Source organism: Marmota flaviventris, chromosome 10 (assembly GCF_047511675.1).
Source record: "Marmota flaviventris isolate mMarFla1 chromosome 10, mMarFla1.hap1, whole genome shotgun sequence".
Classification (NCBI taxonomy): Eukaryota; Metazoa; Chordata; class Mammalia; order Rodentia; family Sciuridae; genus Marmota; species Marmota flaviventris.
The window spans coordinates 64,425,125-64,437,465 of record NC_092507.1 but is presented as its reverse complement, the minus strand read 5'-3'; the positions used below and the strand labels follow the sequence as shown (position 1 = coordinate 64,437,465).

Sequence of the window (12,341 nt, the reverse complement as noted above, 5' to 3'; positions counted from 1 at the left end):
TGGTAGTTAATAATAACCTAACAGGTGGAATGAAAGGGATAGGAGTTAGGTTGTCCAGGATTGGAAATCAATGGACCTTGGGGGTCAGTGAATTGGAAATGCAGTTAAGCAATTGGTGACCATGGACTCAGCTATTAGGGATCAAAGGAAAGGAATGGGTGGCAGAGTGTAATTCTAGTAAAGTTTAAAAGGGCAGGGGCAGCCTATTTGGGAGGAGAGTTTGAGAAAAGTAGAAAGTAACACTGTAGGTAAGACATCTAAATTTAATATTTTGGAGGCAAAACATTTCTAGTTGACAGCAAGGTCTAAGGATTCTCAGAATGGGAGACTTATAAAGGGTGAAGATGAATGTCATTGTAGTAGAACTTAAGGATAGAGGCTAGAAGTAGAGGATTGGGTATTTGCAAGTTGAAGTTGTTCAGGATAATGAGTAGTGTTCTCAGTAGTAGATCATAAGAAGCCATGAATACGTAGAGATGGGATTAGGTTTGTCGTAGTGTATGACATGGGTAGAATCATATCATGTTCCCCTTCTTCCTACATTATGAAGTAGTCAGCATCAGTATTGCATTAAAAAGCCCTCTACAAAATATTGTTAACAGCAGCACTAATCTACAATGAGGTATCTTAAAAGTGAAAAAATCTTATCAATAGAAAATTTATATCTGTATTTCTTACACTTGTTTATTTTAATTATCAAACTAACATTTTTGTTTTCTATTTTGTTCTATTTTTTAATAGGATGAAGAAAGTATTCCTATCATGTATAGGAATTTACCTGAATATAAAGAACTGTTACAGTTTAAAAAGTTAAAGAAGCAGAAACTTCAGCAAATGCAAGCTGAAAGTGGATTTGTGCAACATGTGGGCTTCAAGGTAAATTCTTACTATTGATAAGAGATACTTAAAGTGGTTTCTGGAGTGGGAAAAATCTAAAACCTCTAAGCATTCAGGGAAAATTTCAGCTTATTAGTTCAGTTTATCTCTCGTATTCTTTTATAGAAGTGGTATGCCCCAGTTCATGATGTCAAGAGGCTTATGATTCAGTGTAGAGAAGAAAACATACAGTTGTCTATAAGTTGAGGTAGAATATGAGAAGTTTTTGTCTATCTTTTTGTTGCTGCTGTTCATGGACCAGAATCCCCTGCCCTCCCTTCACTTCAGGTTGAGTTACCTCAGCTTTTTTTTTTTTGGAGAAGCTAATTGAAATACATTCACTCATTCCACGATATTTGGAAATGCCCATTATGTTCCAGGCACTTTGCTAAGTGCTAGAGATTCAGGAATATACAAGGGGGACTCAGTTGCTGCCCTTATGCTGTTTTCATTCTCATAAAGAATTTAAAGATGCTGAACAAATGAAATAATTGAACACGACTAAGAATGCATATTGGAGAGTAGTCAGAGGCTTTGGGGAAGTTTTGCCAAGGAGTTTAAACCATCCTAAGAGGTTGGGGAGTTACTGAAAGACTTTTAAGTAGAGAGTAATGTGAGAAAAATAATTTAAATGACTTAACTCTTAGCTTTGATAATTTTAGGAATACAGTGGGCTTTGAGAAATAGTCACTGACTGTTTTTAAATTTTGTAAGACAATAATCTATTTGTGTGTCTTATTCATGTAATTAAAAATATATGTAAGTGAGGGGGAGGGAAAGATCATCCTGGTCATATTTTATGGAGAATGAATTAGAAGAAGGCAAGACTGGAGGCAAGGAGATAGCTTAAAGATTCCTTTAGTAATTTAGATAAAAGAATAACCTGTGGAAAGAGGGAGAGATTGACAGGTTTGAGAAAACTTTCAGCATTATAATTGACTGTATTTGGTAAAATTAGAGGAAGTAATGAAACCATAAACTTGATGTTGGTATTTCTGTTGGCAGTATACTTAAAGTCTTGGTATACACTGTGACTGATCACCTAAGTTGAAAACAAAATTATACTTCTGTCTCTGGAGTAGCCATCAGCTATACTATATTAAATGATTTTCCCTCTTGATCCTCCGTTACAGGTTTTCCTAACTGGCAGCTCTTGCCTTTTTGAGAGGAAACTTGCTACTTGTCATTATTTTGTTCTAGGACCCAGCCACGACTTGTTGGCCAGTCTGTTAGCCACCATAGTTGGCCTGATGATCATAGAATCTAAAAACATGATTGACTTGGCTTTTCAAAATTCCACGGAAAGTACTGAGGGCTATCACAGTGCCACCACATTGAGAAAGAGCTGAATCTGCCTCTTAGTCATGATGAGCATTGGTTATCAGGTTCTTTTGGGCTTCAATAAGATAAAGAATTCAGAGAACATTTTGTAGTTGCCTGAGTTATGGTAGTTATGGTAGTACTGTTAAAACAGTCTGGATAGTTTTGGGATAATTTTAACTATGGAATGAAGTCAGTGTTCACAATCATCACACACTGGTCTGAGGTACCTTTAAAATAATGGTTACTAAGAACAAAATGGCTGAGTTTGAGATGATTAAAAACTTCTTAAATTATAGTACATTGAAAGTTATTCCTTATAATGCTCCTCTCACTCACCTGTGGGTTTTTTTTTTGTTGTTGTTGTTTTGTTTTGTTTTTTTGGCTGGGTTGGGAGTATTTGGGATTGAAACCAGGGGGCCTCTACCACTGAGCCATACCCCCAGCCCTTTTTGTATTTTATTTTTAGAGAAAGGCTGGCTTTGAACTTTTGAACCTCTGCCTCAGCCTCTGGAGTAGTTGGAGGCATGTGCTGGTATACCTGGCACCCACCTGTATCTTGCTCTCAAGTGGATAGACAGACCCTTTACCTAGTTTGCATCCACTAGCAACCTCCACCCCAGTACTGGGGATTGAACCCAGGGGCATTCTACCAGTGAGCTACATTCCCAGCCCTTTTTAAATTTTTTATTTTTGAGACAGGATCTCAATAAGTTTCTGAGGCTGGCCTTGACTTTGGCAATCTTCCTGCTTCATACTTCCAAGTAGCTGAGATTACAGGCATGCACCATGTGCCCAGCTGCTTACCTCTACTACATTCGGCAACTTTCTAGTGGGTAGGGGATGAAGAGAAGGCATCTATGTGCATTGTCATGTTTTCCCAGCAGAAAATGAAAGAGGTAAAGCAATATAGCTTAATACTTTTTCCCACTGAATCTGTTATAGTGTGATAACTGTGGCATAGAACCTATCCAGGGTGTTCGATGGCATTGCCAGGATTGTCCTCCAGAAATGTCTTTGGACTTCTGTGACTCTTGTTCAGATTGGTAAGTGTTTTCTTCATTTTTTACTTTAAATTGTGGCAAGTAAACGTCTTCTCAGCCAGTAAATTTGATCTCCAAACTTCTTTAAAACAGTAACCATACTTTTGTTGAATTTTGTTCTAAGCAATTAAAACATTTTAATTGTACCATCTCAAATAGCTTTCTATTAAACATTTTAATAGCTGAATGGATTTAAGTAGGTAGAACTGAAAAAGTTTTGTAGTATGTAGGCAAAATGCATCCAGTGCCATGTAATGATGAGTTTGTGTGTGTGTGTTTTTTTTTTTCTTTTCAGCCTACATGAAACAGATATTCACAAGGAAGATCACCAATTAGAACCTATTTATAGGTCAGAGACATTCTTAGACAGAGACTACTGTGTGTCCCAGGGCACCAGTTATAATTACCTTGATCCAAACTACTTTCCAGCAAACAGATGACATGGAAGAGAACATCATTTACTAGTCCTCTTCAACACATAGCAATGGTATCATTGTTAATTATGTGCACAGTTTGGAAAGATTCTCTGCTTTCCCTAAAATGACACTCACAGCATGGGAGCTTCCTGAGTGTTCTCGTCAAGTACAGCTCTGCACTGTTGTGGCTCTAGATCACGTTCAGCAGTTGAACATTCCTGGTGAGCAAAGGGTTTCCCTGGTGAATTTTTCACCACTAAAAGCCTTTTAGGTGGCGATCTTAAATGGGTGAGATGGAAATGAGAGCACACATTAAAGCAAGAGTAAATTCCAAAGGTTTCAAAGAACTTGGTCATAAATATGATAATGAGAAGACAAAGTATTTATATTAAAACAGTTAAGTAGCTTTCAGTTTTGTGAAAATAGTTTTCAGCACAGAAACTGACTTCTTTAGACAAAGTTTTAACCAATGATGGTGTTTGCTTCTAGGATCTATGCTCTAAAAGAACTCACTGTCCCAGTGGTGGCCATTGTTGGCCTTTAGTAAATCAGAGCTGCTTCCCCATATTGATATCTAATTTCTTTTAACCACAATGAATTGTCCTTATTACCAACAGTGAAGCACTACAGGAGGCAATTGTGGCATTGCTTCCTTAACCAGCTCATGGTGTGTGAATGTTATGAAATTGTCACTCAGATATATTTTTTAAATGTAATGTTATATAAGATGATCATGTGATGTGTACAAACTATGGTGAAAAGTGCCAGTGGTAGTAACTGTGTAAAGTCTCTAATTCACAACATTAATTCCTTTAAAATACACAGCCTTCTGCCTCTGTATTTGGAGTTGTCTGTACAACTCATCAAAGAAAACTGCCTAATATAAAAATCATATATATGGTAATAATTTCCCTCTTTTGTAGTCTGCACAAGATCCATAAAAGATTGTATTTTTATTACTATTTAAACATGTGATTAAATTTAGTCTGCGCAGTGAGCAAGAGTTCACATGCATTCTTTTATACTGCTGGATTTTGTTGTGCATCATTTAAAACATTTTGTATGTTTCTTCTTATCTGTGTATACAGTATGTTCTTGAATAATGTTCATTTGTCAGGAGAACTGTGAGAAATAAACTATGTGGATACTGTCTGTTTATATTATAGAATGCTTGTTGTGATTTCCTTTTGGTTAGATTTGGATTTTTTACCAATGTTAAAACCAGAAAACTGGTTTTTTTCTGTCCTTTATAAAGAGTAAAGAATATATTAGGGAAAATACTTGACATCTGTAAAAGATGGTAGTCTTTTCAATTAGTATGTGCTAAAACAGTTAAAGTGTTTACAAAAAGGAAAGAGAGACTGTGGTTAAAGAAAAAGGCAGTTACAAATGCCTAGATGTGAAAAGTTGAGATATTTTATTCTAGATGCTTCCCGCCATCCTGATGCTGGGGATTGAACCCAAGGCCCTCATGCATGCTGTGCAAGTGCTCTACCACTAAGCCACATCCCCAGCTCTACTCTTAATTGTTTTTGGTGAAAATAAGTCCCGTGGATTTAAACAGGTGGTTTCCTGGAAAGTATTGTTAACTGGGAAAAGATAGTATAAATATTCCAAGATGGATTAAGTATATTATTCCAGATCTAATTTTTGGAGTTGCTTGGTTTTTTGTATTTTTAAATCTAAGGAATGTTATTTATTAGCTCTCTTCAATACATAGCAGGGTATTAAAAATCTACCCTAAGTTTTTTAAATTAAGTAATGAAATTTTAAATATAGAAATATGAGAATTTTAAAGTAATATATTAATTAAGGATCATTGGTGATGTTGATACAATATATCATAATCAGAAAGAAAAATTGATGAACTTCTCACCCTGAAATTATTAGTGAGTGGAAGAGGGGAATTGTTAGCATTCTAGACATTTTTATATTAAATGTTATGTGCATATGCCAGAAGATCTGCCTTCAACCTGTAGTTAGGCAAGACAGTAGCACTTGTTGGGAAATTCTGTAACTTCTGTGTTTGTATAGAAATAGTACCAGTTAGTTTTGGAAAACCATTCAGATCTATTCAAAATTCCATGAAGAATGAACTGTTCTTTGGAAGAGGGCAATGAGTGGTATAATTGTTATATAAATAGAATAGACAAAATAACTCAGTTGAATGCATTTTCAAGGGCAAAGAAGACTTTTTGGTGTTAAAGAGGATTATTTTCTGCCTGAACAGAAGGTGTGTTTATTTTGAATTCTTCAGCTCAAAGCAATTAGTCCTCCTGGCTTTAAGAGGTTCTAAAGGATAGTAGTAGCAAAGGTTGTGTTTTGTTGTTGAGGGTTGCAGGAATAGGCAGGGCTGTCATTTGCACGTAGACTTCCATCTGTCTACACAGAAATATTGGCTACTAAAAAACAAGTAGATTGGAGATCTACTTATTAAAATATTGCTTATTAAGTAGTTCTCAGTAGGTCAGATCTGTTTCCTGGTATATATTATTCTCAAATTAATTACTAATGACTGAAGAAACTTTTAATGATGCCTAAAATCACTGCTATAAGGTTTAGGCAGAAGAGGTTTCCTTTGGTGTGACAAACACTGACATAGCACTTACTATGTGCCAAGCAAGTATATACTAACTAATTTAATTCTCTGCAATCCAATGAGACAGGTTCATTTAGTATCCTGTCTAGCCAGAGAGCCATTAAATAACTTGCCCAAGGTCATATAATTAATAAAGTGGTGATGCTTGACTTTAACCTAGACAGATCAGTCCAGACTCAGTGTCTGCCTCACTGTCCTGAGTAAGAATATTCCTGTTGTGTCAGGTATCCCTGAAGTAATAGGAGTGGAGCTGTGTGGGGCTGGTTTATGTGGTAGCTGGAATATAAACCTGAGCATATGTCTGGGTTTGTAGCACAGGAGAGAAGCCTATGCATGGATGGGGGGAAAGCACTAAAAGATTTTGCTCTTGTGAATTAGGAAAACACATATGCATGTTGGGTGCTTCTCACTTACTTAGTAGTATACTTTGACCATATTCTCCCCTTCCCCTTTTGTTTAAATTAAATCACAGAACATAACAATTTACTGAGGAGTGAGGAACATTTTTTAAAAATAGGGAAAATAGTATCACATGTTAATTGTTTTGTGGAATTTATTTTTCAGTTATAAGAAGTGTGGATGTTCTGTATAAACTGTTTCTTACTGTGGATGATAGGTTGGAAGTCCATTATTCTAGGTGCACTGGATGAAACTGGGAGTCTCCAGATTATAAGTAGCTTTTTTTTTTTTTTCCATAAGATTATGGAGGCATTGTTCTTTCCAGGCCATAAAGTATTTGTTTGAAATTGTTTACCTTGATGAAAATGTACTGCTGTTCATATGATCCCAGAAATAAAACCTTTTTTTTTCTTAGTTTATATAGCAGATTAGTGGATTTTTGGAAGTTGTGTCATATTTAGCTTCATGAGAGCAGAGACCATCCATGTCTTTTTGTGTGTGTAGGGCCTGACTTTTAAAGATTCTCCATAAATATTTGTTGGTTGTATGACCAAAGTTTTGGTGAGCTACATTTTTTTTTTCTCTAGGAAGTTAGGAGTCAGCCCCAATACCTGAGTGTGCCTGATTCCTACAGGGCTTGTATCAGGAGAGCCCTTCACAGGACCTGAGAAGACAGGGGAGTTGCCTCCTCCCTTATCTGGAGGATATGGTTCTACCCTGAATGGCTAAGAAGGTTTTAGTCCAATATGCCATCTCAGTTAGGTCATCTCTCTGGATTCCCAGTCTGTAATGTTTTGTGAGAATAGTGGAAAGACACTAGAGTGGAACTTCTGGGTCTTAGTCCAGTTGTGGAAGTGAAGCACTCTGTTGACAGCCATGTTTCATTGAGCTCTAGGAACCAGTAACTTGTTTGATCCCCACAACTCCTCTCTGAGGTTGGTCACTATCATGATCTCCACTGCACGGATGAGCAAACTGGAGGTACAGAGAATGTTAAGTATGTTAGCCCTTTAGTCCTGTGTGGGACTGGGGAAACAAAGCCCTGCCCTTATGAAGCTTCTAGACTAATGTAGAAGAAAAGCAATAAACAAAGTTTTAAAAAGTACTTATAGCAGAGATACATGCTGTGAAGAAAAATACGGCTTGAAGAAAAATAATAATGGGAGGATGTGGAACATTGCCATTTTATATAAAATAATCAAGGAAAGCTTCCATGACAAGAGTATATTAGAATGTCAGAGACCTGAATAGAGTGAGGAACTTTGCTGTGGGGATGATCTGTGGGAAGAGGCAGAAGGACAGCAAGGGAGGGCTCTGAGCCAGGAAGGAGCTTGGTGTGCTCAGCAGCATTGTGATGGCCAGTGAAGCTTGAGCCAAATGAGCAGGAGGAAAGTAGTAGCTGATAGGGTCAGAGAGGGTGCAAGGTCAGTTCAGGTGTGGCCTTGAGTATAGCTCATCATAAAGGAGTTTGGATTGTGTTTGGATGTGTCCACATACATATATGGCCTTTTGCTAAGCAGAGGTCCTTTCCTGTTTTAAAATCCTATGACTTTAAGGTAATGATGACTTTTCAAGCCATTCAAACAAGTAAAATGTGTTTTAGTAATAGACCAGGTACTTTTCAGGGGTAGAGCCATTTACCTCTGCTGATTTTTCATAATGGCTACCGACTATAGCCATAAAAGCCATTGGCTGGGCCTGTCTGCCTCTTTGCTGTCTCATTTCCCTTACCCACACTGTCAAAGCTCTGGTGGGCACGGACTGTGTTTGCCAATCTATGGTATGTTTTGGAAGAATGTTAATCCCTACAAAGAGTCATTTTATGTTTTCTGGCACAACTGATAACTTTCATTCTGTAATTTTTTCTCCTTCACTCAAATACTCTTTAGGCTTCCCTATAGAAGTGTGACAACTTGGGGCGGTAATAAAGTATTTGACAATTGTGTGAGTTGTGGGAACATGCTGCACCCTTTCTGTTAATAGAAGTGTAATTGTAACCAAAGAAATTTAATTTCTTCTAGCAAACACTGACATTTCTGTTTAAGAACGAATGTTAGAGAAAAAGGAAATATGAAAATTACCATGTATCACGAATACGTTAAGTATTCTCTTTGTAATAGCTCAAATCTGGTCTGTGGCCAAAATTAAAACCATATAAACGGATCATAAATCTCAGCTATTACTGTATTTGCTTCTAATTCTGTTTGGAATAAGGCTTCAAATGCTTTCCAGAATGATGTGAGTTAAATAAATAGAGAAAGAGTTATCCTGTCTTCCATTTATTTTATTTGTACATATCCATTTCAAGAAAAAAATGACTTTAAAAATACAATTTTGTCGAAATGGATCCTTATTTGCACAACCATTGAAGAAAAAAAAATCATGCAAACTGAAACTCTGGTCTTTTGTAGTGACTGAGTGGAAGATACAGTTATTTCAATAGAATATAGAAGCTCTGATTTGACAACTGCGCACAAAAGAGAACCTGAACTTCACTGATTTGATGCAAGGTTTGCAAACCCCAGGAAAGGGCCCACATGAAACAAATACAACATTGGAATCTGTAAGACACCTGCTTATTAACATGCTCCTCCCACCCATTCAGTTTTTGTTATTGTTACTGTATTTTTTACTTGTCTGCAAGTGAATGATAACTTGGAATCAAAATTATAAGATGGTTATTTGTCTAAGAAATGAATAACAAATCATCCGATGCTTTTACTTTGGTCAGTTTATAATTTTAAATTGTTAATTTATAATTGCTGAAATGTACCACCACCGTGTACAGAGGAGTTGAGATTACACAGCGATCAGATTTGTTCTCTTAGCCATTTTGAAAATATTCCAAGTAGCTAAATAGAGAATAAATAACCAGTGTTACTGATGGGTAACATTGGTTACCCTTGGCCTGGGTTTTTGCCATCTTGGAAAAGCTATACAATTTCACATTTTAAGAAATTTCAATCAAATTTTACTCTCTTGATGCTTCTATATATGCTATACATGGCATTGTCTAATCATCCCACTCTGGTTTTGAGCCACTAGTGGATGGGAAGTGAAGAATCAGCCAGCTACCAGAGGAAGGTGTGCCCAAGCCTGCCTCCTTGTTGAGGACCTTCATCAGGGAACGGCATATAAATTTTTGGGAGAAGGAGGAAGATGTGATGGGGAGTGAGGGATGCTGGCTCCTTTTCTGATGAGACTAGAACCAACTGATCAGACAAGTCCCTGCACTGCACTGTCACGACCTGACCTTGCCCTGAGGTGCAGCCTACATGATAGGTGTGTGTGCTGGAGCAAGGGCAGCTGTGTGTGTGAAGAGGCTGATGGTCCCAAGTACACCGTGCATGGTTTCCAGACACCTCTCACACGACTCTAGCTGGGAAGCAAACAGTGATGTCACGATTTGGGGGGACACAAGGCTTAACTTGAAACATCATGTTAAAAGATGAACCTTCTAATGTTTTTTTGTCTCCATTCTGAACATACATGCATTTTTCGCCTTCAGAAAATAGAGTCAATAGCTGTGCAGAGCTGAAGAAAAACTTCTTCTGGCGTTCCTTCTGCATTTATCTATATTTAAAAGGAAAAAAGAGAAAGTCTTAAGACATGTTTGTAAATGAGATTTCTTTCCCCCGATACTGGAGATTGAACCCACAGGTGCTCTACCACTCAACAAGCTACATCCCCATCCCCCACCCCTTTTTTTGAGACAGGGTTTCACCAAGTTGTCCAGGCTGGACTTGAACACTTGAACTTGTGATCCTTCAGTCTCAGATCTTTGAGTAGGTGGGATTACAATCATGTGCCACCATACCCAGCTAAAGTAAATTTTTAATAATGGGGGAAAAAAAAGATTACCTACTTTTGCTTGGCAAAATTTAAAAACATAAGAGAGGGGCTGGGGTTGTAGCTCAGTGGCAGAGCACTTGCCTGGCATGTGTGAGGCACTGAGTTCGATCCTCAACACCACATGTAAATAAGTAAAAAATAAAGGCACATCAACAACTAATATATATATATAATGTATATGTATACATATACATATATATTATAAATAATCCACAGAGTGAAGAGTAATTGTTTCAAAAAAAAAAAAAAAAAGAATACCTTCATAGGAAAAAAAACAAAACAAAACCCTGACAGACATGGAAAAGGAACATAGTACCAATGGGGGAAAAATTAGAAATGAGATGAAGAATCAGTAGATATGATCAAAGCACACCATTACAACTCAGTGGTATTCAATAGTTTGGCTCTGCAGTGGAAAACATTTATTTGGTCATAACAATGAGAAAAAAAAACAACAACAGTGAGCTACCACTAGGTATCAGAATTCCTAAACTAAATTCCAAACACCAAATAGTTGACTAGAATGTACAGCGACCACAACACTCTCTCACTGCTGGCAGGGATGAAAAAATGATAGAGGCGCTTTGGGAGACATTGCAGTTTATTGAAATATATCCATCAGTTGCATTCCTGGGTGTTTACCTAAATGAGTTGAAAACTTAAATCCACACAAAAACCTACACATGGATGTTATAGCAGCTTTATTCATAATTGACAATACTAAAAAATTAACTGAGATGTCTTTCAGTATTTGGTAAACAAACGGGTAGAATATTATTCAGCCCTAAAAAGAAATGAGCCATCAAGCTGTGAAAGACACAGAGGAAACAATCATGTTACCAAATGACAGAAGCCAATCTGAAAGGGCACATAACTGTATAGTTGCAACTATAAATTGACCCAGACTCATATAACGTGCAACGCTAGGAGTATTGTTATAAACCCTAGACTTTGGATGATAATGATGTGTCAATGTAGGTTGATCTATTATAACAAATTACCAATCTGGTGGGAGGTGTTAGTTGAGGAGATCATAGTGGGGTGGTATTTGCAGATTCTATTTCATGTTTGATTTTGCTGTGAACCTAGAACTGCTCTAAAGTACAAAGTCTATTTAAAACAATAATAGCAACAAACTCAGTGCCCTGTTTATGCAAAGTATTGTTAGAGGTCACAGACATATTTTGGAGTTACCTAAAATGAAGCTTCTGAGTGGTCTGAAGCACGTGGGGTGGGATTAGGGCAGGAGAAGGGGTTGAGGGGTAGTATGTGGAAAAGAAAGCAAAAGCTAAGACTTCATGTGGAGATACTCAAGTGCTGAGTTTGCTTGGAGATTGTTGATTCCCCACGGAGCCAACGACAGAGGAAGGAGGAAGAGGAGCTGGTTTTCTGGGCCTGAAGGCACTGCCCTTTCCTCTTTGCTAACATCTATAGCACCCATCGCTTAAGATCTGTTCCATCATACAGGTAACATCTACAGGAAGTGGGGCCTGACCAAGCACCAGAGGCACCCAGAAGGCCAGGATAATGTTGGTGCAATTGGGCTAGGAAGGGTAAGCTGTCGAAGCAGACTGTTTTCATGGGGCCAAAACATGCAGTGGAAGAGTTGGGGAGAAGATCAGGTTCTGTATTGGGAAATATATCAGGTTTCTGGTCCCCAGGAATTTGTAGGAACACAAACATTCAGTACAGTTATTTGGTGAATAATGCAAGTTCTTGGCCTTAGTGATCCAATTCTTTGTCCTTGGTGCACACATTTTCCAAAATCCACTTCAGATGTTTACCAGAAGTGGAAGCTAATTAGACTAGGGATTGACCTCAGGTCACCATCTGCTT

General features: G+C 37.5%; 2 protein-coding genes across 17 annotated transcripts in view; one reads left to right on the top strand and one right to left on the bottom strand.

The window, feature by feature from the left end:
* Window positions 1-12,341, top strand: part of Zzz3 (zinc finger ZZ-type containing 3) — a 256,464-nt gene that overhangs the window by 101,639 nt on the left and 142,484 nt on the right. For 10 of the 16 annotated variants that reach the window (XR_011708860.1, XR_011708858.1, XR_011708861.1 and 7 more), the window contains exons 12-13: window positions 742-876; window positions 3,142-3,242. Coding sequence is in view for 7 of the 16 variants with exons in the window: in XM_071617951.1 (XP_071474052.1) it covers window positions 742-876; window positions 3,142-3,242 (236 nt within the window). In the remaining 9 variants the exon portion in view is untranslated. Of the gene's footprint in view, window positions 1-741; window positions 877-3,141; window positions 3,243-3,534; window positions 8,920-9,064; window positions 11,731-12,341 lie in introns of those variants that run through there. The other 6 variants (XM_027935158.2, XM_071617949.1, XM_071617950.1 and 3 more) reach the window with 2 other exon arrangements.
* The window catches only part of Ak5 (adenylate kinase 5), a 273,107-nt gene continuing 270,823 nt past the window's right edge, over window positions 10,058-12,341 (bottom strand). Inside the window, exon 14 of the mRNA XM_027935266.2 lies at window positions 10,058-10,226. Coding sequence (XP_027791067.2) covers window positions 10,158-10,226 — 69 coding nt within the window. The 3' untranslated portion in view covers window positions 10,058-10,157. The remainder of the gene's footprint in view (window positions 10,227-12,341) is intronic.